This window comes from Trematomus bernacchii, unplaced genomic scaffold, assembly GCF_902827165.1.
Source record: "Trematomus bernacchii unplaced genomic scaffold, fTreBer1.1, whole genome shotgun sequence".
Classification (NCBI taxonomy): domain Eukaryota; kingdom Metazoa; phylum Chordata; class Actinopteri; order Perciformes; family Nototheniidae; genus Trematomus; species Trematomus bernacchii.
The window spans coordinates 996922-1023247 of NW_022987574.1; the positions used below are offsets into that span (position 1 = coordinate 996922).

Sequence of the window (26326 nt, forward strand, 5' to 3'; positions counted from 1 at the left end):
ACCATTAGATGCTGTTATAGACCCGTATTATTCTCCTCATGCTAATTTTCTGTGTGTGTTCTTTGTGATTTAGCTGGCTAACCTTGAGAGGAAATGGCAACACTTGGAGCAGAACAACTTTGTGATGAAAGAGTGTATCCTTCTGAATTATGTATTTTTCTCCTTATTGCTGAATGATTTGTCTCCCACTGAACCCTTCTATGAAACATTTGATCCCGTAAAAGCCACTCATTGGATACATCAGGGATCTTTCCTTAACTGAAGCATCAGTCATCGCCTCGAAATCTCAGGAGAGTGACTATGCGTCGGTCGCCAAGAATGTCTCCCAACAAGTGGCAGAGTACAACAAGAGTCTCATCGACTCCCTGCAGAACAACAGGAGTTAAACACACACACACATAAAAAGGCATTTTAGTCAATGTCACCATAAAGTGGTCAGCACATAGAATAATTTAAAAGTGATGCAGTTTTCTCTTAAGAAAGCATTGATACTTCAAAATGTTTCAGCAGCACGCTATAAAAAACTATTGTTTTGCTAGTTCAACATGTTCATTATATCAAGTTTGTGATGGATTGTTTTGTCCGTAAAACTGTAGCTGCTTACTGTTCTCAAATACACTAATATGTCAATGTAGTGAACGTTTTAAATATGTAGTATTTTTCTATTTAAATGTAAAGCAGATTTTTGAGCATTCCATGTCAATATTGTGGGTTTCTGTCATTCTATCTTCAAAGTTCTCTGAATATTTGAATAAAGATGTTTTGACAAAAGAAAACACTCAAGTCAGAAAAAAATGTACTTCCCATTTTCTATATTTATTGCTTTTAATTACAGAAAAACAATTTGCATAAAATCCAAATTCCACTTTAGAAATATGTTTGACCTTTCAAGTACATAGATATCAAAGAGTACAGTAAACATTACAACTGAGGTGGGCAGCACAGGGACCCCTTGCAAACACAGTACAGCATTTTGCAAACCATCAACACAACTACACTCGGGTTGTTAGGGGCCTCCTCAGTATTTACACTGGACCCCTCTAATTTCTGATCACTGGATCCAGAACTCTGCAGGATCTGATCCGCTTAAAACATCCACTGAAGAGCAGGGAAGCAGTTTTGGACACAAGTAATGTTCAAAGTGGAACTGAAGACAATCGGATCTCACAGCAGTCAGTTTGAGGGTGTGCATCCTTTAAAAATGGACATAAAATATCTCTGAATCCACCTCTGGTTTTTCCTAAAAGTCACTTTTTTAGTATTCATGAAAACAATATGCATAGACTTCAATTTAACTAATGCACTGACAGTAGGTGAAACAGGGATGGCAGACAAAAACAAGCCCTGAAAACACCTTAAGGGCAGAAAGTTGCACAATCAGAAACAACATTGATGGGGGAAGCATTACATACCACATTAATCTCGAGGAACTGAGAAGAACTAGCATCCTTCGGTAAAATATATTTCAATTGTCTTTAGACAGGCCTATAAACAGATGCTCATAATGTACAAACACCATTAACAGTCCAGGTTTAAGTTATTTTTGTTAACGGTTACCTCCTTGCACACGTTCTCATATGGAAGTGTTCAATATTAAATACATAAAAAATACATTATGACAAAAATAACACGAATTAACCATGTAAAATATATAAACCATCTAGTTATAAAATTAATGGCCTTTTATTTTCAAACTTAGATTGTTTTCATGTCACTTTTCTTTGCCCTAGCTAACAGGTGCTAACTAGCTACATCTGGCAGAAGTTGTTGATCTTGCTAGCTTAAGAGGCAGGGAGGCATGTGATTGGCTGAAAAGTTGGAAGGCGGGACAGGTCGGCTGTTATGAAAGAGGACATTTTAAAGCAAAAGATTCAAGTAAAAAAAAATTATAAAACGTATTAAAGTATTTCAACAGCTGTTTCATTTATTGTTTACTACTGTGCACATAGGAGCTCCATATTCTTACATCCTGCCTCTATTTATTATTAAAATGTTTCCCAAACACTTTTCAAATAACCTTCAAAGAGCTTAAAGGGTTAAAGAGCTTCAAACCAAATTAGGCATTACAGTAAAGGTGGTTTTGGTGACTTCCGTTTTCAGTTGCCAAATGCCATCAGGTTTGTCTGATGTTGTAGGTTAGTTGACAACAGTTTTGTGTAAAAGGTATACAGATAGTTTGATTAGTTAAAAGATATATAGAAAACGTCAGGTATCGCCCCCCTCAGTTTTAGCTACAATAAACCATTACATTCCGCTCTTAGTAGGCTTAGAATGGAACTAGCTGTGTACCATTATCTCTTAAAGATGCAATCTGTCATACAAATACACAACAATTGTAATAGGTTACCAACAGGGCAGGAAAGTAGTGCTTGTTATTTCTCTATATAAAAGCATACATTTCTTAGTCTATAATTAGAGTTTTAATTTGTGTCTGTCTACCCATTATTAATGAATAGTTTGACAATGGTTTCACCGTCTGCAGAATTGCACTCTGAAGACTGAACAAAATAAACAGTTGACGTTTATGTTCTCATTTGTCCTACATTTAAACAATGTAATCAGTCCAAATCCTAGAGTCTAGAGAACACCAGAGACCCGACACTATAAAAGAAGAAAGTACAGGTATATGCTAACCACTTGCAAAGACGTCTTTACTCAACTGGATCAGAGAAGAATGATCCTCTTCTCTGTTGTATTTAGTATTAAGGAAACTGAGAAAGATTGCCCTCTCTTTAAAATATTAGCCATAAATAAATGCTTCACACCTTAAATACAAAATTCCACTAAAACAAAGCAGACTCTTTGTAATTTCCTTTAAATTCAGATTGTGAAAATGTATAGATTCTAAAATCTGCTTGGTTGTGGTGCCGACTTTTTTAGTGCACTTGTGTTCCTGCGCTGCATTAGTGCATTTCACCAAGTAAAACAAGTTTAATGAATAAGACAACATTACAAAGCAGCTGTTACCTTCTAACCACAACAGATCAAGTGGCAACAAATGCATGAGATCCATACACTGACAGGCAGTCCTTAAAAAATGTGTACATTCAGAAACAGCAAAGTTGAAAATGAAACATAAAATCCTTTTTGCTAAAATTATTTTTTGATTTAATTATTTTTTAACAATGCTGTACAATTCTGTCCGAACAATAAAATCCTAGATTAACAGTAATAATGAGGAAAAGCGTGACTTTTTAGAATTAAGTGTATAACAACTTTTCTTCAGTTGAGACAAGTCTCCACTTGAATGTAAAAACAAACAAAGATATCTTCCTAGAAATTAAGTAATAAGTTAATTGTTTCCAACCATCAGTGCAAAAAAGATTAAAAAACGTAAAAGGGAAGGGACCGTTACTTTGCACGAGACAGTGATCATCTCTATGGGAACAAGATTTTCCCAGGCACAAGTACTTAGGCTTTGTCCGCTGAGCCCTTGGCAGGTCACCTTCTGTTCTAAATGGTGTTTTCTTTCCTAACGTTCGAGAGGCTTCAGTGCTGCTCACACAGTGCTTGGGGAAGAACAGCAGCCGTCACTGTGGACACGAGACCAGAGGAACTCTTCATTATCCTTTCCCTTCAGTCGGCATTGTCAAGTGCTTCTGAAATGTGGGAGGCCGCATACTTTAACCGGAAGCCACCTGCAATGTCACCACAAACACACAAACAACCACATGCACACATACAGAGATGCATCCAAACACACAGAGGGTATACAATCAGTGGACGGTTACAAATAAAAAATTAAACCTAATATAAATCAACTTAAACTATGATCAAACTGTCTTTTCAAAGAACATCATGTTCTACTATTCATGTTTTCAGTTAGTTAAGCACTAACTAGGGATGGGTATCGTTCAGATTTTAACGGTACTACTACTATTACCGATACTGCTTATCGATCCGGTATTTCTACTGTGTTTTTATCGGTTCTTTTTATTTCTTTAAGGGGGAAAACTTTTTTTTTTTTTTTAACCAGAAATAACATTGCTTTATTTTACATACAATATATATTTTTTTGTAAATAAAATTACAGACTTGTGTAATGATGGAAATGCAAATAAAATAAAATCAAGTCCTGTACTTAAGTAAATTAGAATTATCTCAGTATTGTACTTAAGTATTTACATTTTGTGCTACCTTATACAGACTCTATAATTCAGAGGTTAATCGTGTACTTTTTCACCACATTTCCTTAATATCTTTAGTTACTTTGCACATTTTGATTAATAATGTGAAATATATTCAACCCTTAAATAAGACTCAAGTTACACCTGGAGTAAAAATCACATGTTAGGACAGATTGCTTGTGTTTCCGCAAAATAAACACTTTTGCCATTGTCTACATAGAGCCTTGTAAAGTGTAATTTTAAACGTTTTGTTCCGTCCCCGGCAGATCTATGTGTTAGTGTACGGCACTGCAGCGTGAGAGAGCTGCTCCGCCCTTGTACACAGATGAGAGAGATTGCTCTTATGGAGTGAAGAGAGCGAAAATAAGGGTATTGCAAATTAGAAACGGAGTTGGTTGAATAAGATGTGCAAGATAACGTCTTTCAAAATGTTGCCCTGGGGCCCGCTTAAAACCGGGTTTTGGTACCCATCCCTAGCACTAACACTGGGAGTGTGACATGAGTCATGCTTCCCAAAGCAAAATCTAAAGGTTGCTGTGCAGATAGTCCACCTTTGTAATACTAGTCCAAGGTTGTTTTCAAGCATTGCTGCAACTTGTGGCTGATGAGAGTCAAAACATTTACATTGGGGGTTCCTCAGGGTTCAGTATTTAGCCCATTAAGGTTTGGCAAACCAAAATAAGGCAACAAAACCAAATGTGAAATGTGTGAATATCAGAAGTGTTTTCATACAGTATACTTTCTTTTTTTCAAGAGAAAAATAAAAGAAAATAAAAGTGCAGCCCACTGCATTTTCCTGAAACTTATCAATGCGAACCCGCTAATGTATAACTGTCGACTTTTTTCTTATCTCTAATAAGCTATCGGGGACAAAAGGTGGTTGGGTGTCTGCTCTTTGCAATTATATCATTTTCTGGCAGTGATTCCAGGTACCAACACTCTGTTTCCTAACGTACCTCATTACAGTTGGCCCTGTAGATAACCCACATAAGTATTTTTAAGCATTTAAGTGCTGTTATTATGAATGTTCCATTGGCACAGCTTCTCTTCTGGCCAATAAGGTAACCCATCAGAACTGAAATGAATCAGCTGAAAATATACTTTCTGAGGATGAGCCCTAATTTAGTCATGTTGTAGTGCTGGGGTTCTGGGGAAGAAAACTAAGGGGTTCTCTGTTTCTCCCTGTTCCGTGTAGCTGCACTACCTTGCTGTGTGGAGTCTATGGAGGGCTGGTTGCAGTCCTGAGCATAGTGGCCACTCACACCACAGTTATAGCAGGACACACTGCCGCTTTTCTTATTGACTCCACCTCCGCCCAGTGCTGCAGCAGGCAGCATCCCCAGGGGATTTGGGTACACGTGCTGGTATAAGCGCTGGAAGAAAGAAGCCGCTGGCGCCATCTGCTGTTGGAGGTTGTAGTTTGCAGCTGCGGCGGTGCCCAGCATGTGTGATGGCACGTCTGCATGGCTGTGGGAGTGAGTGTGCATGGGACCATATGGGGACGGGTGTGCGGGTGGTGGGGCGGTGGGGAAGAAGGGGGGCAGGGGGGTGCCACCATTGGCTTGGTGGGGGGACTGGGCCTGGGTGAGGTAACTGTTGCTGCACAGGCTTGTGAGCTGAAAGACAGGCGATGGGACGCTGAACACCTGTCGTGCTGCCGCCATCTGGTGGGGGAAGAATAAGGGAGCTTGGCAACCAGGGGGCATAGTGACACTGTTGTTGTTACTGAGGCTGCCTCTGCTACCGCAGTTGTTGTGACAACCACAGGTCCCACAGCCTATTGCATGCTGTTGTTGCTGCTGCTGTTGTTGTTGTTGTTGCTGTTGTTGGTGCTGTTGTTGGTGCTGCTGCTGCTGCTGCTGTTGTTGGTGCTGCTGTTGTTGTTGTTGTTGGTGGTGCTGCTGTTGTTGTTGGTGCTGCTGGTGCTGCTGTTGCTGTTGTTGAGGTGGGGTTAGTTGCTGCGGGGGCAAGTGTAGCTGCTGGGTTTGCTGAAGAGTAATGGGGTTTCCAGGGGTAACAGAGGCACTCCCACAGGAAGCACTGTTGTTGCTGTAGGATGTACAGTCGCTGTGTGCTGTGCTGTGAGTCAGCGCTGGGCTGGGGCTCAGAGCGGGCCCAGGGGTGTGGGTGGGCACAGCTGGAGGGACAGCTGCTTGTACCTGTCCAGAGGATGGAGCTATTCCAGGGGCTGCAGTAGGCATGGCAGAGGTGGGGACAGGGGGCAGGGTGTAGGGAGAAGGCAGGCCAGATGGTAAGGTTAAGCCGGGGAGCTTGGCATGTGAAGTCTCCACGTGTGTCAGGGTGGAGGCCAGGCCCGGGCTGACACCCGGGTCTTGGCAGGGCAGAGGCTGCTGCAGAGGCGAGGCAAAGGATGTCGGGCCAGGAGACATGACTCTGATGGCTCTTATAGGAGCCTGGTGTGAAGCAGGTGGGGCACTAGAACCACTCCCTGTAGCTCCATCCGTGGCACCGTGGCTCTGAGACATAGCTGTTTTGAACCTCTGGACCAGAGGTTGCACAGCAGGACAAGCTGAAGGAGGGTGGAGGCCAATCGGGGCTATCCCAAAGGTTGGGAGCACGTCCCTCTTCTCTGGGTCTCCTACAATCCCAGGGCCTAGAAGAACTGGAGGCACTAGGGGCATCATCACGGTCCCAGACGAGGGCATCACATCGGGGACTATGCTTTGGCTGGGAGGAGGAGGAGCCAGTGGAAATGCTGAGTCAGCAGCTCCATTAGAGATCACAAAGGGCAGAGAACGCATGAAGGAGAAAGGGGGGATCTCTGTACTGGTCTCTGGGCAGAGGGGCCCTGTCTGGGCCTGGTGGTTATTGGAAGACAGAGGCTGGACGGAAGAGAGATCCCCAACCACAGAGGGATCAGTCTGGAGGGCGAAGAACATGTCAGGGCCCGGCCCTTTGCTAGAGTCATCAGAGTGGCTGTCTGTATCTAAAAGAGAAACAAAATCAGGTTAGCGCAGGTTCATGTTACACCAAAATACCTGGGACAATTAAGCCCATTTCCCGCTATCACCTGGCTTTTGTTTTAAGTGTTAACTGTGGTTACAATTTTGAATTATTCCCAAGACACAAGACTTCATCACCATTGAGCACTGATGGAAGCATGACACCCGGATGGACACGCAACAGGTATTTCGACAATATTATAATTTAACATACAATTAATATACTCCCCTACAGTACCTCGCTGATCGTTGTAAATCACACAATTCAAAAGGAACAAAACAAAAAAAACGTATTACAACCGTCTTTGGTAGTCTTTTCATTGTTCTAATCACCAACTTTTTGTGGAGAAAAATTCAAAAAAATAAATAACCGTCTTAGTTGCCTCTTTTCTTACCCTGCTTCCAGTTCTTGTCGACGCATTTGTGACCAAAAAAAGGACCCGTCTACTGGGAATGTGAGAGCATCCGTACACGTGTTTTGTGTGTTTAACAGTGTGTAAAAACCTGCACGTTCGCACATTTTGGATGAAAATGGTAAAATTACAAAATATAAAATTGCTCAAGTGCGTGCGTGTGTGTGTGCGTGTTTTACCTTTGTTGTTGTCATCCTCACTATCCAGGCTCTCTGGTCCACGGCGTTGAGGGCTGGATGGAGAGCTATAGCTTTCTGATGATGTATCTGGACCAGAACCTCCATCTGAAACAACATCTGTGAGTTAAACTGCAGAAATGTCTTCACTTGGATGAATGAATGCACCGGTATATGTGTCAGGGTTCATACACTTTTTCACCAATGAATTTCAATGACTTTTCCATGACCTTTACCTAATTTTCCATGACCAAAAAATTACTCTTTCTCAGCGGTACCACTGAAAATTGTTTATTTTAACATGGAACAGGAAAATAAGGTCTGCATATGAAACATGTTGTGCCTATCTAAAACAAATCAAATAGTAGGCTTACTAGCTTCTACTAGTAAGCCTCTCTATTTATTATCATTATAGTATTACTATTTCGGCGATTAAATAAAATATAAATTATATTTGATGCAGTTAAATTTGCATGACTTTTCCAAAACTTTGGGAAACATATTGTTTTCCATAACTTTTCCAGGGCCTGGAATTATCATTTTGAATTTCCATGACTTTTCCAGGTTTTTAAAGACCGTAAGAACCCTGATGTGTAGTGCCTTTAAGAGAGGCTACTGTTGTGCAAGCCCTATGGTTTAAAACAGTATGGAGCTGTGTGGAATGGGGTCTGACACTATTTTAAGCACGGGTGTGTTTAGTGTCAATGTTTATTAGCCAGTTTCTTAAAATATCCAACAGACATGATTCTTGTAAAATATGGAAGAAATGTCCCTTACACCCTTTGGATATGTTAAAATAATGTTAAAACAATGTTATATTTAGGTATTATTGTGCAAATGTGTTATATTTGATACGCAAATCAACTTGTATACGGATGTGACGGAGCCCACGCACAATAAGGGGCACACTCTGGACTTAATTATCTCAAAGGGTCTGAATATCTATAAGGTTGTGGTGACTGATGTTGCACTCTCTGATCATTCCTGTGTTTTCTTTGAGAGCTCTATTTCTGTTCACAAAAATGTTCAAAAAGAGGTAACCACAAAGCGATATTTAACTGAAAATACTAGGGAAATGTTTACTTCCACACTTGCCCCTGCTAACATCTCAGTAAATGAGCTAGTAGATCATTTTAATTCAAAAATTAAAAATGTTATAGATGCCATTGCTCCAACTAAGGTAAAGGAAGTGACTGGCAAGAAAATATCTCCATGGAGAAAGGCCATGACCGTGAAAACAGAAAAAAGAGTGTCGAAAAGCTGAACGCAGGTAGCGAAAAACAAATCTCCAGGTTAATTTTGAAATCTATAAAGAGAGACTTGGCTTTTATAATTTAGAATTGAATATTGCACGACAGTCTTTCTTCTCTGACATCATTGCCGAAAACAAAAACAACGCACGTGCCTTGTTTGCTACTGTCGACAGACTAACAAACCCCCCAGTGTCAGTAGCCTCTGAATTTCTATCCACCAGGGCCTGCAATGAATTTGCCTCCTTCACTGACAAAATTCAGAAAATCAGACAAGCAGTCAGTGCCTCTGTATCAGGTACAGCAAATGTTTTGTCCCCGAGTCCAGTTAAAATCAATTCAAACACCATGACACAATTCCATCAGATTAATGATAAAAACCTAGAGGACATTATTCAACTTCTGAAATCCTCCTCCTGCTGCCTTGATATTATACCAACAGGATTTTTCAAAAATGTTTTTCATTGCATGGCCTTAGATCTATTTCATATAGTAAACAATTCTCTTCACTCAGGTGTTTTTCCACAGGCCCTGAAAACTGCAGTAATTAAACTGCTCTTAAAAAAGAATAATAATCTAGATGATGAATGAACAATTACAGGCCCATATCAAACCTCCCATTTTTAGGTAAAATCATTGAAAAAGTTGTTTTTCAACAGTTGAGTAATTTCTTGCATTTAAATAACTGTTTTGATGTGTTCTAGTCAGGCTTTCGTCTAAACCACAGCACTGAGACTGCTCTTGTTAAGGTCTTCAATTACATCCACTTAAACACAGACAGTGGCAAAACTTCAGTGTTAGTATTATTAGATCTCAGTGCTGCGTTTGACACTGTTGACCACAACATATTACTAAACCGACTGGAAAACTGGGTGGGACTTTCGGCAACAGTTCTAAATTGGTTTGAATCCTACTTAAAGGACAGAAAAAACTTTGTTTCTATAGGTAAATACAAATCTGAGTTGACAAATATGACATGTGGGGTTCCTCAAGGCTCCATCTTGGGGCCTCTTCTCTTTAACATCTACATGCTACCACTGGCTCAGATAATGAAAAACAACAAAATAAGTTACCATAGTTATGCGGATGAGACACAAATTTACATAACCATTTCACCAGGAGACTATTCTCTAATTCAAACACTGATTAAGTGCATTGAACAAATCAATGACTGGATGTGTCAGAACTTTCTCCAATTAAACAAAGATAAAACTGAGGTAATGGTTTTTGGAGCCAAGGCAGAACGTATAAAAGTTAGCGCAGAGCTTCAGTCTGCAATGTTCAAAACAACAGATAAAGCCAGAAATCTAGGTGTAGTCATGGGAGTTTCAACAGTCACATTAAAACAATTACTAAATCAGCCTACTATCACCTAAAGAATATATCTAGGATTAAAAGACTAATGTCACAGCAGGATTTTGAAAAACTCCATGCTTTTATCTTCAGTAGACTCAACTACTGTAATGGTGTCTTCACAGGTCTCACTAAAAAATATATTAGAAAGCTGCAGCTGATTCAGAACGCTGCTGCTCGAGTCCTCACTAACACTAAGAAAGTGGATCACATCACTCCAGTTCTGAAGTCTTTTCACTGGCTTCCTGTGTGTCAAAGAATTGATTTCAAAATACTACTGCTGGTTTATAAAGCATTGAATGGTTTAGGCCCAAAATATATTTCTGACCTACTGCTAAATTATGAACCATCCAGATCTCTCAGGTCTTCTGGGACTGGTCAGCTTTCTTTCCCCAGAGTCAGAACTAAACATGGTGAAGCAGCGTTCAGTTAGTATGCTCCAAATATCTGGAACAAACTTCCAGAAACCTGCAGGTCCGCTGCAACTCTCACTACTTTTAAATCCAGACTTTTCTTTTTGCCGCTGCTTTTAATTGATATATTCATATCTTAAACTGCACTGTAACTTTTATTCATGTATTTTTTCTTTTAATGTTTATTTTATTATCTTTGCTTTTTAATGACTGTTTTTAAATGCCATTGTGGCATTATTATTGTGAAAATAATTGTCTTGATCATTTCACATTACAGGTTGTTGTAAGAGGCAGGTCTTAAGGTTTATAATTGTTTGTTCATTTTTACCATCTTGCAGCTGTTAACTAATCCTGCTTTAAATTTTTGAACATAATGCAGATTATTTATTTTGAGAGATGCGTCCTTAACTTAAGTACTTTCTATTACAGGCATTAAACAGCCATGCACACACTCACCTTTCCTCTGAGCTGGTACCAATCTACCGTTGGCTACAAAGGTAGCACCCTTTCCCTTCAGCTTATCCCTAAAAAGACGAGAGATGGGACAGGGTAAAGAGCAATGTCAACAGAGAAACACAGTAACAAAAAACTACAAATGTAGCAGCATTGACACAACACACTCTCATTTCCATACAGAACACAGACTTGATCATTACCATCTACAAAGACATGGGACTGCAACCTTAAAAAAATCCATTAATGGCTATTATTTAAACATAAATATTTTGCTTTTTACGAAGCAGCGGATACCTGCAGAGTTCCCATATCTGTTTTTTAAACTTGTCTGGCCTACCTGTCCGCGGGCAGGCCTCTGGCCTTTGCTTTTGTCATTGGGTGGCTTCTCTTCTCACTGTCCTGGTGCTGTGAGTCAGAACAGTGAGTCAGAACAGCTTCACAAGTTTACACTGCAACCTTAAGACAACATTACATTTACAACAGATAATACACCCAGGAAGCAGGTAATTATTGACACAATTATTGCATTTTCTTTATGAAGTTTGTTATCTACGTACAATTATCCTGATATGGCCAAACCCAGAAATCATGCCATTAAAGAGACCCTATCAATGAACTAAATCTATAGTTAAAAAAAGGGAAAATGCTGTGTTACATTTTTCACAAATATAAAGACGACGATGACTTTCTTTCAAGGTCATTACACTCATCTTTTTACAATAAAAATGTATTATTGACAGGGCCGGCCCTTGGCAGTGGGCAAAGGAGTATATGTTTGCCCTGCTTGTAGTAATAGGCTAGTCATTCAAATGCTTTTACATCCCGTTCATTATTTATAGTTGTAGGCCTTTATTTTATTGCGTTACAGTTTATGCTGTCTAAAGTATGTTCAATAGTGTGAAGTTTACATCCGTGTCAAAATGCTCGTAATTACTGTAAATACTGCATACCTTAGCCTTTATCTTTAATATGCTATATTACACTGCACTCAACTGCTTCTTTGCCACCTGGTTAGATGCTAAAGCTGAATCTACAGGTGCATCTAAAAAAATTACAATATCATGGAACTTTTTTTCTGTAATTTATTTCAAAAAATGAAACATTCATATATTCTAGATGCATAAAGTGAAATATTTCAAACCTTTTTTGTTTTAATTGTAATGATTACAGCTTAAAGATCATGAAAATCGCTAATCCTGTAGTAAAATAGTATAATATTAGATAAGACCAATCAAAACAGGATTTATAATATAGATATTTCGACCTTCTGAAAAGTTTGTTCATTTATGTACTCAATACTTGGTCGGGGCTCCTTTTGCATAGATAAATGCAACAATTGTATATGGTATGGAGGCAATATATGATATTGTGAGCTGCACCTGTAATCTGATTTCTATAATATGACTTAGGTCTAGCAAATATAATGCATCTCTTGATGGTCACATATACTTCTCTTCTCTCTTCAGATGCAATTTAAAAATATTTTGGGCCACCTGCCAACACCTTCTCCCCCTCAGCACTGCCCAGCACTGCAGCAGCTAAAAACTTGCCTAGGGCAGCAAATTGGTCAGGGCCGGCCCTGATTATTGAAACCTTAAAGGTCCCCTATTATACTGTTTTTCATTACTTTATTATAGTTCTCAGTTATATACAAAACATGTCTCTGAAGTGTTTGGCTTGAAATATCAAACAGATCAGGCATTGTAGCATCCCATAATCCCCTCTGTTTCAGCCCTGTTTCAAAAGTGCTGATTCTCTGTCTTTTACTTTAGATGAAAATAATGAGCCACTCCCCACGCCCCTCAGATGCCCCTTTCACACCAACCCGTTTTCAGCTCCGGCTCGGAGCTGGAGCCTGAAAAGTACAGTTTTTTCCTGTTCACAACGCAGCGGGGCCGCCTCTTAGCTCCGGTATGCGGTTCACTTCCAGCTCCAAAAATTGTCGGTCTAGAGGCAAGAGCTTCGGAGCTAAGAGGCGGCGTCGCTTACGTCTCTCTTACGTCGAGGCGTGCAGGAAACTAATCCCACCTCCCCTGAACATGCCATGGGTCGACTGAAGAGTCTCGTCATGCCTGCCTACAAGCAGTAGCGCTGAGCAAAGTGACTAGAAGGCAACCACACACACTTATAAAAAAAAAAAACACTTTATAAAGTCAGGCAACACTAACCAGGCTTCGTGTGATTCTGTTTATTTGTACCTTACTTTGACCATCCGTTCGCTGTTATTGATCATTGTGGAGAGCAGGCAGACGTTTTTTTATTTTATTATAGCAGCTATCGGATGGAATCAATACATGGGCTGCACAGGTTGTCATGTCCGACTATCACAAGTAGAATCATAATGAAAAATACGCCGGTAAAATGTGCCTGTAGAAAACGGCTTAGCAAGTAGTCAGTTTAGCTTCGGTTGCTATGCTAACATCACCCATGTTATACCAGAGAAACTTTCATAACAGCGTTGTGATGCCAAACAGCGTCAATTCAGACTGACACACATTCACTTAAGGGGAACTGGGGATATGTATCAGCTGCTTGTGTGACAGTCAGACAGTGAATACTTTAGAGCCGTGTGAGCTAACCCGGAGCTAACGGGAGAATAAACTCCCGTGGAAGAGCAGCCAGCACTGCAGCGGTCGGTAAATGCCGCTGAAACACATTAATAAACAATGAACCACGGCACTCTGGAGAAAAGTATAAGGTTGGAGAAGTCGTTATTTAATTTAATCTGGCTTCGTATGATTAAAAGCAACACGATCATCGACCCGACGCAGTCCCCCGTTGTTGTTGTGAGCTCCGTTGGGGAGAAAATCAGCGATGTAAACGGTGATGTCATGACGCAACAGCGGCAGCTCTGGGCGGTGTGAACAGAGTGGGAGCAGAAAAGGGAAACCGGAGCTGAACCAGAAAAGCTCTAGCTAGGAGCTAGAAAGGGAAAAGCGCTGGTGTGAAAGCCGCATGAGAGATATTTGGTTAAAAAAAACACAATGGTGCTCTAGGAGGAGATTCAGGTGATAAGGTGGGGGGGGTGTTACCTTGGTTGGTGATTGGCTAATGGTTACACAAGCCTAAAAAACGTTATGACATCATAAAGTGGCCAAAATCTGATCAGCTCATTTTCAGACAGGTTTTTATATAAATGGATCAGGACAAAAAGAGAGAGAATCTTTTTTCCTGAAACTTTCAGAATCTCTTTACACAGAGGGGACACATGTTTATGTATAACATACATGAAAAAGTGGATTTTGCATAATAGGTGACCTTTAAGTTTACTACTCCATGTAAGGTACATTATATTGATAAAATGATTGCCTCTCTTACAGTCATGCAAAATTGTTGCCTTGACCTAAATCAGTAAAATTAGCAGTGAGTACTCCCATTCACTTGGCAGTGTGTGACATATCGACCCAAACACACTCTTCTCTCTCAGTCGTTCCTGAGGAATGGCTGAGTTCCTGTAGGCCTTCGTGCAACTACGTCCTGTAATGATTAACTAGCGTTCGAGGAAATGTCCATAACTGTGAACTGTGCTGCTGAGCTTTACAGTGCAGTTAATCATTAGACCAGCACTGAAAAAAAACAACACCTTTAACCCAACGGACCTACAAACAACCATCATATAATGACATGTTTTCTAAAGTTTTGAGCAAGTTCTCACACAAATGTGTTAAAACACATTAGTTTGATATAAGTAATGCATTGTATAATGACTTTTTTTGAGCTTATTGTTGTTAATATACTGGAAATGACAACTTTGAAGGACAGTAAATATCCAAACGCAAGGATTATAATGACATGCTTGTGTAATAGATGACCTCCAGATAAAGAAAAGGAGCCCTGTTCAGCCCTCAACCCCTCACCTGGTCGGCCTCCTGGCTGCTCCTCAGTGTACAGCTCTTCCTCCTCTCTGATGGACCATTGAGCTCTGCAGCGTGGCCCCCCCTCCAAACATCCCCGTGAGGGCCCCGGCTACTAGAGAGACAGATATAAGAGTGTTTCCCTTTGTGTGTTTCTGATCATGAAAACATTCAGGTGGTCTGAACATGATTATGCTATAGCTGAATTTATTAAGCCAACTCCTAACCATGCAATCAATATTTTGTCATACTTTTTTCTATCCAACTATATAAAACGAGTCCTGTTGGTATTATAATCAAACCTCTATGCATTATTACCTGTTTACTATAGGAGAATATAGTAAGTTATATTATTATTCGTACTGTCATAAAAAAATGTAAATATTTGAGAGGCACAGATCAGAGCGCAGTCTACTTACCCTGGACATGGACTTTTGGCCCCGTGCTTTTTCTTGTGTCCCTGAGCATACAGTTCTAGATCTGAGAGAATAGAATATATTAACTGATGCTTGAGGACATAGAAAATGATAAGTCATATGAGAATCATTAGCTCTTGTAAAAAGAGAACCCAATCAAACCTTTACATAGTCAAGACATACCATACCGTACTTGTGGTCAATGCTGTAGATACATATTTCACATTTACTTAAAAAGAAATGCGTGTGATTGGTAAGGAAAAATATGTATACTTTCTAATTAAGTCACAGACGTCCTTTTCAAACGTATTCCTTTTATTTCTGATAGGACATTACTATTAGTAGGCAAAAACTCCTGAAACCGTCTATTCCCATCAGCGTGGTATCGATTTACATAGCTCTAGGTCTATAGCTGCTGCCAGAGCACATTTCTTTTTAAATGTACATGTAAAGCATTGCTAAAGCATCCTCAATAAAAAAAACGGGCTGATCATTACATATAAAGAAAGAAATTAATGTGTTATTGAGATTAAATATTGAACTACTTTTCATGGGATAATGCTAGCAGCTCCCCCTCTTTTCACCCTTTGTTACATTTGCTAAAAATGGCACAAACCTCTCTAAACAAAATACAAAATGAGTCAAAGTTAGTACATGGTCCGTTGCTCTGTCCCACTTAAATGCAACCCTCTACAAATAAAAGAAAATGTGTTTGTTTTTCTATTACACAATTGCGTTAAGGTTAAATGAAAGTGCTTGTTTAAAGCAGAATATCATAAATCTAACACACACACACATAAGATTATCTAACACAATAATTGCAGTATGAGGCAGGTCAGGTCTGTGGTTACTGCTGCTGAGCTGAACTCCAGCACGTGATCGGGCAAATATAGCCGTGAAACATGAGGATTTGAACCAGCCTTCCCAAATGAGCTCCAAAAATAAACGCTAGTTAGCTTTTCATGTTTACTGTGTAGCCGTAGCTCCGACTGCAGCCCTGGTTATTGGGCTGTTCCTTTGCATGTCACTGATTATACATGCTCCTATGCATTTATTTTGTCCTCTTTGCTAATCTCTGCAGCCCGCTTCAACTCTCCGCAGAAAATAAACATTTGTCTGAAAACATCACTGTGGGAAATGACTGAAATATTTAAATAAAGAAATAAAAAAAGTTGCTCCCACCTTCCTCCTGACTGGAGGCATCAGAACAGTCTCCTTGGTAGGCCTTACCCAACTGGCAGTTACCTATGAATACAAAGATACATTGGTAAAAATATAAAAATAAAACAACATTGCAAAAATGGCTTTACTTTAGTTGAACTCAGTAACAGGTTTCCAACAGGAAACAGTGCCTGGGCACAAACTAAGAACTATTTAGATACTGATGCAAGATGATTTAATAATATTGCAGAAATAAATAAAAAAATACAGAAACCCCAAAACCTTTCCGTGCCTTTGTTTCATATATTTGATTGTAATAAGAGGCATAATACTAAAGTAATGTCCTTGTTGGCAATTCTAAAATGTGTTTATATTTATTCAACTGAAAGAAACAAAAATAAAATTGAGGATCATATGAGTTAACATGGTATCGTTGTGAGGAGGTCAGGTTAGTGAGACGTCTACAGGAGACTCAACACTGCTTAAATCTGCTGCAAAAAGCACAATGTTAAGAAGGAGAGCTGTTTTCTTACGCCCATTTTTCTACTGCATGGTCGGCACGACTCAACTCTCTCTCTCTTGTTTTTCCATTGTAAAAACTAGAGGAATATACCAGGTACTTCCTGTGGAAGTTCCAAGCAACATGTACTGATTATTAAAGCAATTTAAAACAAGGCAAACTACTGACTAAGTTGTTATTTAAAAAATGTCAAATAGCAAAATCATGCTTTGGTCAGCTTAGTCTGAAATGCAGTTAAAAGAGCTGTATCACGTTGCAGATGATGTTATTGCAGTTTCACGCACATCGTTATCAGCTAAGAATCCCGCCTATATTAACTAGTTACTATCGGCAGTGAAAATACTAAATCTCAAAACGTGCCAAGGACCAAAATGGAGTCGTGACCCCACACTCTGCACTCATAATTTTTCTTCCTTCGTACCGGAGGTTAGTTGTCCCAAAGTGTCAAGCGTTAGCCTATGTATTTATTAACTTCGAATGCCCATGTTTGTACTATTGTTTTTAGATGTGACTGAGCAGGGTGTACTTTCATGAGAGGTGTGTCCATATTGTTTTCAGAATGTGTGTCAGGATGGATCTCTTGTCTTTTTATCTGCAAACTAAATCTACCTATGACTTTCTAATAAATAACCATGAGAACAGTAACAGAAGGCATTCGTCTCATACTCACATCTGCAGCAGGTCGGTTTTGTAGAGTAACTGGAGTCACAGTTGAAGAAGCTGCACACCTTCCTGGTCTGTCTGAAGACTGGAGGCGCGGACAGGAACTTTTCCCTGAAGGCAGGCACAGGGGAAGACACACCTATCGTTAGGTTTTTCTCAGGAGACATTAAACATGATGCAGCAAAACATCTACAAGCAGCTGAGCAAAGGTATACTCAAATCCTACACCCACTTATGTAGCATTATCAAAAATGTTTTATGTGTTTCCTTTAAACATGCATCTCCTTGTTACAAAAAAGTGTAGCGTCTGAAAGAAATGTCAATATCAGAGACTTAAGGCCCATTTGAGGATAAAATAAAAACATATTTGTTTTAAACTGAAAATATAAGAAGATGACAAATACATATTTTCAGTTTGAGTTTTGTCTGGCTTTGCTCAATCCAAAAGACATACCTGAAATGACAAATAAGTGCTTATGAAAATTAAGTTGCGCACATGTAGAAGTATCTTGTACTGCCAGCATTACGGTAATTAAATGAATAAAGCAAAAAGCTTCCTGTGGAAAAAGAAGGGTGGAGGGCTGGGCTACTGATGAAAAGCTTGAGTTCCTGCTGATAAGTTTCACTTTCCACTGAGTCACTTCACAGAAAATGAAACTGATGGACACAAACGTGTTTGTCCACTAGTTCAGTGTGTGTGCGTGTGTGTGTGTGAAGTCTCTGGACTTGCTCATGCTGTTCTTCAAAAAGTGAGATATTATGAACCTCACTAAAGAAAAGCAATAGAAAAATGCAGATACATGTTTTCAAACTGCATTGCCCTATTCACAATTCAAAATAAATATGCCTCACATTTCATCAGGTTAGTCACCTGAATAACACTAAAGGCAAATGTATATATTTTCAGAAGTCGCAGCAATTCTCCCCTTATTTGACAAATTGGGTTTATATCTGGGTTTAATGTACCTGAGGTTGTTCTCCACCTCTCTGCTCTCGTTCCGCTCCCCCTGGCTCAGAAGTCTCAGGATGCTTTTCTCAAAAGACTCAGTACTCTGATCCTTAGGGAGCTGCTGGGAGAAAACAATGCAGGATAAACACAGGAGTGTGTGTTGGGCTACAAGTTACAGTGAAGGCAACAGGAGCAGCATGGAAAGAAAATGTCATCATATCTGAAATGTATCTTAAAAAAAGACAATTACGACATTAAAAATAACATTAAATAAAATGTGACATCTTAAAAAGGTGACATGAGTCCTATACAATGTTTGTAAGTGAAAAGTGACATTATTTGATCAACTTGGCATTAAATACAAATTACAACAATATTAAATAAACTGTTATATGTATGATACAAATTCTGATGAGTTGGGTTACTTTTGTTTAATTTCTTTATTGATAACATTTACATTATGTATTTATAGATATATTCATTTAATATATATATATATATATATATATATATATGTATATAACTATCTTGGAACTGCTTATGTAACATATAATAAGCAGCATAAACCCTGAATATAAGTATAACTAAGTGTGTTCTGTTGAAAAATAAATGTATTTACTCTTCTCTGTTTGGCATAAAGGTTGTAGGGTACTGAATTTGTGAAAAATGACAAAAATGGATACCTTAAGAAGGAAATTCTCCAGTTCCAGATGGGTTTTGGTCACACTACTAGAAGAAGAGTCTGACCACTTCACCTGGAACACATTAGAGGACATTCTCTATCACAACACTGCAAAGGAAATAGGGCTATGCATGCTAGCACTTCACAGTACAGTCAAAAGTAAAACACATACACCCGAGTACACACCCAAACAGACAGTGTTACACCATATTGATTTAAGGGATCTATTTTAAGGGTCATGCATAAACTGAAATGTAAGACAACCGATATACAACTCACAAACCAAAATGACTCTAATTTTATACACAAACAAAACAAAAAAAGTGCTAAGGGAAAAAATAAAGAGCAGGTCGACTCCCAACCCAAGTCTACACAAACATGTGTCCTAATCTCCCTCTATAATCACATAGATAGAGCAATAGTTACACCCATTCCTAATGTGCTATAGTTATGCGATGATTGAGATATAAACCTGTACTTTCCCAGAAATATTCTCATTTATTTGGGACTTTCTATTCTGGTTTTCTACAAAAAGCATGCTTTACACAGCATCTTAATCAATAATGTATCACACAAATGATGCCACTATGACTCAATATATGCAACAACTGTAGGAATGCATTAGTGTCTATCCATTAAAACAAGATTAATTCATAATAAAGATGAGTTAATCATCTTTATTCAGGCTGTATTTATAACAAAGATATGCTAAGGCATACCGTTTGCTATTGAAACTGGAATGGTTTTGCCTATGGATGGTATTGTGTTAATGTTTATGTACAAGAAATGGTAAGTGTCAGATTGGCCTTGAATTAAGTTGGTAATTAGAATCGGTACTAAAAAGCTTGACAAGAAGATCCCTATAGCACCACGGAACAGTATTATTATTATCTATACATTTATTATACTACATGATGAAAAGACACATGCTTTATTAAGGTCTCTGGTACATTATAAATACATGTGTTACTATGTGTATCATTGTGTCTCTGTCCAGCACAAACAGATGGTGTGAGGACGCTCTCTGTTGTGAGTACTGTTGGCTTGACTGCCGCAGCTCAGTCAGGCCAACAGGATAGTCTCTCCATCTGTCATAATGATTTATTTTTCCTTTAATTGAGCAATAAATACTCCCATGAGTTCATGTGAATCTGTATTTGGATGGCATTCATTCTTGAATGAACAGGCTCATTAGCAGTGATGAGCTGCCTTGCTAGAGATTAAGAGTTTGGGATTAGTTTGATGCAAGGGGCAATTGCGAGAGAAATTACTAGAGATTTGCCCAAAATGACCTTACTTCCTGGCACTGGGCACCATAGGATGCCAGAGAAAAAGAGCAGCAGACCACTTTCGGATAGCAAAAACCAGCATAACAAGGATATTCATTGTGAGATAAATGTGGAAAATGGTGTCCATTTGTGCCTGGCCTCAATGAGCTGAGAGCACACATGAGTGTCACAGTCTTGTTGCAAACGTAAGATTACATGGTTAAATACAGTACAACACTAAAACAATTCCACCAGACGTATTAACCTGAAGCAGTGCGGTGTGACAGTGTTGTTACCTACCTCAAAGTTGTATTCCTTGTCTATTCTGGTGCGAGTGATGCCCCTGAGCACAATTCCCTCTATATGCACTGCTGCAAAACAGAGAGGAGGAACAAACCATTATGACTCACTCCGACAAGTTCACTAGGAGAGTAATAAGTTGGAGTAATGTAGCTATTAGGCCTTCAAAAATATCGACTTTACAAACACAATAGACCTCTACAGTTATCATTTACTACAGCACTTACTAAGAATCCATCAGTACTTCCTAGGCACCCGACAATTTACCTCTCGCAAAGCGATTTAAAAAATACTGAAAAAGTGAAGGGGCTGTACAATTTATAAAGCAATTGCTGCTATAGAAGAAAATCATAAAAATCATTACAGGGACAAATAAAGAGAAAATTAAAAAAAACGAAATGAATGTAATGTAAAAATTCAGGCTAGCGTAACAGAATTCGCTGCTTCATTGAAGTAACCTTAGCGTTTGGCAGGTATGTGTTCCCATTACATTACTGCTTTGTCAAATGATTATTATCACCTTCTCTTTGTGTTGCCCAGCGGCTGGAGCGACGGCTCTGGCAGGGAGGATGGGCTGCAGTACAATCCCCCAAACCCAGCGCTGGGGAAGGCAGGTAATCCGTCTTCTGACTAGTCAGCTCCTGGAGACAGAAATACACTGAGTTAGTATCTGGCTCTTACTGGTTTGTTACCATTTTAACCTTCAGTTACAGCATGACTAGTTATAAATGCATCTCTAAGGTTCCATATTTAGATTGCATAAAAACCAACCACCAAGATGAACCAGTTATTTGTTTTCCAGAGTTATACAATGTTATGTTTAAGTATAATTATTTGACATTTCAATCAAGAAGCCCCTGTTAAGTTAGTTAATTCACGACAAAGATGAAACATCAACAGGTGATATGTTCAATTTACAAAGATTAGTTCTGGTTTACACATGGACTATGATAAAATAGGTCAAAATTAAAATATATTATAAAAAAAAAGACAACAGCTGAGCTACACCATTATTGTTTACAGTCAGAAGGCAAGGAAATCTAAAATAAAAATGTCTAACCATCCTTTAATTCACTGTTTCCCCTCCCTCGATCTTGTACCACATTGACAGCGCCACAGTGCGATAACAGTACGGCACACTAAAAATGGCATATGTGATTTTATTAAGGGCAGCTCATCTTCACATGACTCACCATGATGTCAACCTCATGGATTCATCTAGAACAGAGACAGACCTGAAGTATTGTACCAACTACATGCATGTTTAGATGTATGGTCACTGTGATAGGTCAGCATTAAACAAAAGTAGGGGAAAAGTGTTGCATGAGAGCTTTTTTTTTTCAGTTAAGAGCTACATTTAAATCAACTTTTCAATCATGTTTTCTGTTAGGAATATGACCAACTGTAATAGATACTGATCACCAATATTTCCCAGTTGGTTAAAGCATCCCTAATGTAAACTGGCATATGAAGAAATGTATCACCATAAGGTGGAAAGACACTCATACAAGTTCAAATTAAATTCAGGTTGACTGTATAGGGTGCTGTTACTTGTGCTGGTTGGAAGCTCTGACACTTGAGTCTGCTGCAGAACAGCTTTGCATTCCTAACATGACTTCAGATTAGGCAAGTGATTTTTCCGTGTTGATGTGCACATACATTTCACAAATGCCAAAACAACTTTTGTTAGAGAATTTCCTGGGAGTAACCCTGGGCTCTCAGTACAGTAATTATGTGACGATATTTGTATCTGTGTTTTAAAAGACTTGAGGCCAAAACTATTATGTGTCTATCCACTGAGTAATAACCCCGACCTGAGGAGAGGAACAGGTATTTCTGGGAATTAAGTAGGGCTGAACGATTAATCGATTTTAAATCGAAATCGCGATTTTAAATGATGCAATTATCAAATCGCAAAGCCTGCGAAAACCTTTTTTCTTTTTTTTTCTTCTTGTGTGTCAGTCATCCACACCAATCAGAAGTGCTGTGCTCCACATGTACCAGTCATTACCAATCAGAAGTGGCCCATGATAGTAGGTGATAGACGGATTGATCCAATCACCTGTCAAGTATTTTTGAAATACTTTTCCAAATGGCTTCCAATGGAGCTTTCTTTTAGTAATGCTCCATCACATGTTTTACATCTATTACAGGGTGAATCTTAAACTGAAGCTTGACTTTAAAGCAACCCAACGGAAGTTTCATGTAAGTTTAGTTCTTTCACTCGTAGCTCGGGCTGCGGGGGTGCTAGAGACGGGAGCACGTTGATACGACCTTCCTAGCCGGAGATATGTCCGCCTTTTCCAATAAACTTCCATTGGGTCGCTTAAAAACAAATATCGCAAATCGAATTGCAATCGCAATATCTGTCAGAAAAATCGCAATTAGATTATTTCCCCAAATCGTGCAGCCCTAGAATGAAGCAGTTAATTAGTTGGGAACTACATGGAATAAGAGCCTGGTAGCTTTTGGACCTCCATGGACAATGGTTTAAGACCATCATGCGGCTTTCACACCAGCGCTTTCCCCTTTCTAGCTCCTAGCTAGAGCTTTTCTGGTTCAGCTCCGGTTTCCCTTTTCAGCTCCCGCTCTGTTCACACTGCCCAGAGCTGCCGCTGCTGCGTCATGACGTCACAGTTTACGTCTCTGATTTTCTCCCACAACAACAACGGGCTGGGGACTGCGTCGAGTCGATGATCGTGTTGCTTTTAATCATACGAAACCAGATTAAATTAAATAACGACTTCTCCAACCTTATACTTTTCTCCAGAGTGCCGTGGTTCATTGTTTATTAATGTGTTTCAGCGGCATTTACCGACCGCTGCAGTGCTGGCTGCACTTCCACGGGAGTTTATTCTCCCGTTAGCTCCGGGTTAGCTCACACGGCTCTAAAGTATTCACTGTCTGACTGTCACACAAGCAGCTGATACATATCCCCAGTTCCCCTTAAGTGAATGTGTGTCAGTCTGAATTGACGCTGTTTGGCATCACAACGCTGTTATGAAAGTTTCTGCCGCGTCATAGCTCCGAAGCTCTTGCCTCTGGACCGACAATTTTTTGGAGCTGGAAGTGAACCGCATTCCGGAGCTATGACGCGCCGCCGCTGCGGTGTGAACAGGAAAAACCGGCGCTTTTCCAGCTCCAGCTCCGAGCAGGAGCTGGAAAAGCGCCGGTGTGAAAGGGGCATCATGCCCCTTTCACACTTTACACCTTTACACACTGATAGAGGAAAGAAGAGATTGGCTAGTGGAGACTAAAATAGGACAAGTGCTTAAGGGGGAAATACCAGAGCTAAACAGTAACAGTTTTCGGGCTGGCATTAGAAACCATTTCAGGAAATTAGCAACCAACTCTTAGCTCAAACATAACTTACATTTCTATTGCTTATTTCAGTTGAATTTTCTGGCTTCAGTAAATGACAATCAATGCTATTAACTAAACCCAGACTCAAGGGGCCTGATCCACAACTATGGTGTACATAATATCATTTTAAGAGACAGGCCCCCCTTAAATCTAGAAGATGGACTTGTAGAAAGCAGTAGTTACATACGAGTTAAGAAATGGAGGTCATACTTTCCAGTAAACTACTTTGCTTTACCATTTGTTTGGAATGATAACATCCAGTGTCATAGAGCACGTGGTTAAAAAGCCACAAGTGAATCAGTACTTTATCAAACTCCCACTGCAGCAGTTACAGCGTCAGCATTCTAGAGTTGCAGACTGGTGGATGGATACAATACTTCGAGAACAGAGATTAGCATTTAATGGATGTAGCATTAATGAGGGCACCGCTTGGCTCCAAGTAAGCTTGTTAATGACTTTCTCTGCACAGAGTATTTATACACAGGACGGTAGCTAAAATCACAGAATAAAGATGCAACATATAACATGGGGGTCATTGAAATATCCCCCAAACAGTTGAAACCACCTGCCGCACGCCAGTTGCTGGCAGATTAACCGACCAACATTAGCTTGTTAGCTAACTCTGTTTAGCATGAGTGACCTGTCCTGCCTTGGACGACAGACCATGGTAGGAAAGGGAAGTACTTGGTACACTTGGACAATGTGTATCACCACACTGAGTGCATTCATCAATTAACACTTTTAGACTGGCATGCTATAGATATCTTTCTTAAGAACACAAGTTGTACTTGAGTATTTGTTCACCTAGCTTAGCATTTAACGGTGCTAGTGTTTTTTAAATTACCGTTATCTGGGCGTTTATTCTTAGCTGACTTTGACGTCTCTGCTCCTCCGCTATGGCAAGCTCTATTTTGTCAAGCTGGTCCCGGACAATCTCCCGTTGGTGGAAGTGGAACGCTGGATGGAGAGAGGCCATGGCAAAAAGCAGCGCCAACTGCTCCAGAGGTCCTGCCGCTGGTTCATTAGTTGAGAAGCCGCAGGTCTCCTCTGACCGCCCGTACACATTCCCGTCCTGACACGGTGGATGGAACGAGTGGTGGTTAGGGTCGGAGAATGGAGGGAGGGAGTAGTCATAATTTTTGTAGAACAGGGCCGGATCGACATGGCTCAGTATCCGAAAGAGTATTCCAGCGCATTCCCTGCTGTCAGACCCGAGGAGGGAGAGGCAGACTAGGAGTTTGGACCTAACGACTGGATCTATAACGTCTGTTAAAACTCCTAAGTCGCTTGGACTATTAGCACGAAACTCAAAGTCTCTTAAAACATGATAGTCTTTCTTTGCAAGATCCTCTAAGTAAGATCCCAAAAAGCGGAGCTCCAGGGGTTGGCACATATGTAGCAGTCCGCACATGAACTCGATCCGCTTAGCAGGGTTAAGATGTAGGCCAAACCACTCAAAAACAGTCTCCTTGTCCAGCTGGAATGGATACACGCTAGGTCTAGGCGAATCATCCAGACGGCCGGACACCGAAGAAGGAGGTACCGCCCTGGGAATATGTTGGTGCTCCGATAGATCCAATGAATCGTCCTCGGCAGTTTCGTCGCCTCCTTCCTCGCCCGTTTTCATCGGTAGCTTCATTTTCAGCATTATCAGCGCCGCGAGAGAGGCTTCAAACTGTAAATAACGGACCAATATACATAACGGACGACTTACGACGTTTTGTAATGCAGAAAATAGAGGTGGACTGTCAGTCTTTTAACAGTGTTTTTACTATTAGCTAATCATCTGACGCGGCGATAGTACTGTAGCTTTTTCCAACGTTACATTCTTCTTCTAATGCTCATTTCCGGTAGTACTGCTATGTACCGTTAGCACGTTGCTGCCACCTCAAGGCTGTTAGCGGACTTGTTCTAACTGAACGCTGTATGAATACAATTCTGAATGTTGTGAACATTTTTAGTGAATGCAGATCGGCAAAAAATAAACAAATATATGTCT

At 39.9% G+C, this 26326-nt stretch overlaps 2 protein-coding genes across 5 annotated transcripts in view; one reads left to right on the forward strand and one right to left on the reverse strand.

Moving 5' to 3' along the window:
• ift74 (intraflagellar transport 74) overlaps window positions 1–2051 on the forward strand; it is a 15025-nt gene extending 12974 nt beyond the window's left edge. Inside the window, exons 19-20 of the mRNA XM_034126732.1 lie at window positions 74–134; window positions 271–2051. Coding sequence (XP_033982623.1) covers window positions 74–134; window positions 271–386 — 177 coding nt within the window. The 3' untranslated portion in view covers window positions 387–2051. The remainder of the gene's footprint in view (window positions 1–73; window positions 135–270) is intronic.
• On the reverse strand, window positions 1899–26205 carry zcchc2 (zinc finger, CCHC domain containing 2). Of its 4 annotated transcripts, none has more exons than XM_034126731.1 (14): window positions 25172–26205; window positions 21485–21605; window positions 20965–21035; window positions 19398–19469; window positions 18732–18835; window positions 17773–17876; window positions 16604–16666; window positions 15425–15485; window positions 15009–15120; window positions 11489–11556; window positions 11152–11219; window positions 7683–7787; window positions 5390–7074; window positions 1899–3638 (listed from the first exon to the last, which is right to left on the reverse strand). In XM_034126731.1, the coding sequence occupies exons 1-14, from the start codon at window positions 25973–25975 to the stop codon at window positions 3624–3626; spliced, it is 3453 nt and encodes a 1150-aa protein (XP_033982622.1). In that variant the 5' UTR covers window positions 25976–26205; the 3' UTR covers window positions 1899–3623. The 4 variants fall into 4 exon arrangements, with proteins under 4 accessions (XP_033982622.1, XP_033982620.1, XP_033982621.1 ...); XM_034126729.1 differs by having other exon boundaries at window positions 5332–7074; window positions 18732–18832; window positions 25172–26204; XM_034126730.1 differs by having other exon boundaries at window positions 5332–7074; window positions 15009–15117; window positions 25172–26204.
• Between the last annotated feature and the right edge of the window lie 121 nt (window positions 26206–26326).

Excerpts from the sequence above, each read along its gene's own strand:
- zcchc2 (XM_034126728.1), bottom strand. The coding sequence starts at position 25,975 with ATGCTGAAAATGAAGCTACCGATGAAAACGGGCGAGGAAGGAGGCGAC. Across the intron at positions 17,877-18,731 it reads GAGGTGGAGAACAACCTCAG|GGAAAAGTTCCTGTCCGCGC; the intron begins GTACATTAAACC and ends GCCTGCCTTCAG. Across the intron at positions 15,121-15,424 it reads GCCAAAAGTCCATGTCCAGG|TAGCCGGGGCCCTCACGGGG; the intron begins GTAAGTAGACTG and ends CTGTCTCTCTAG.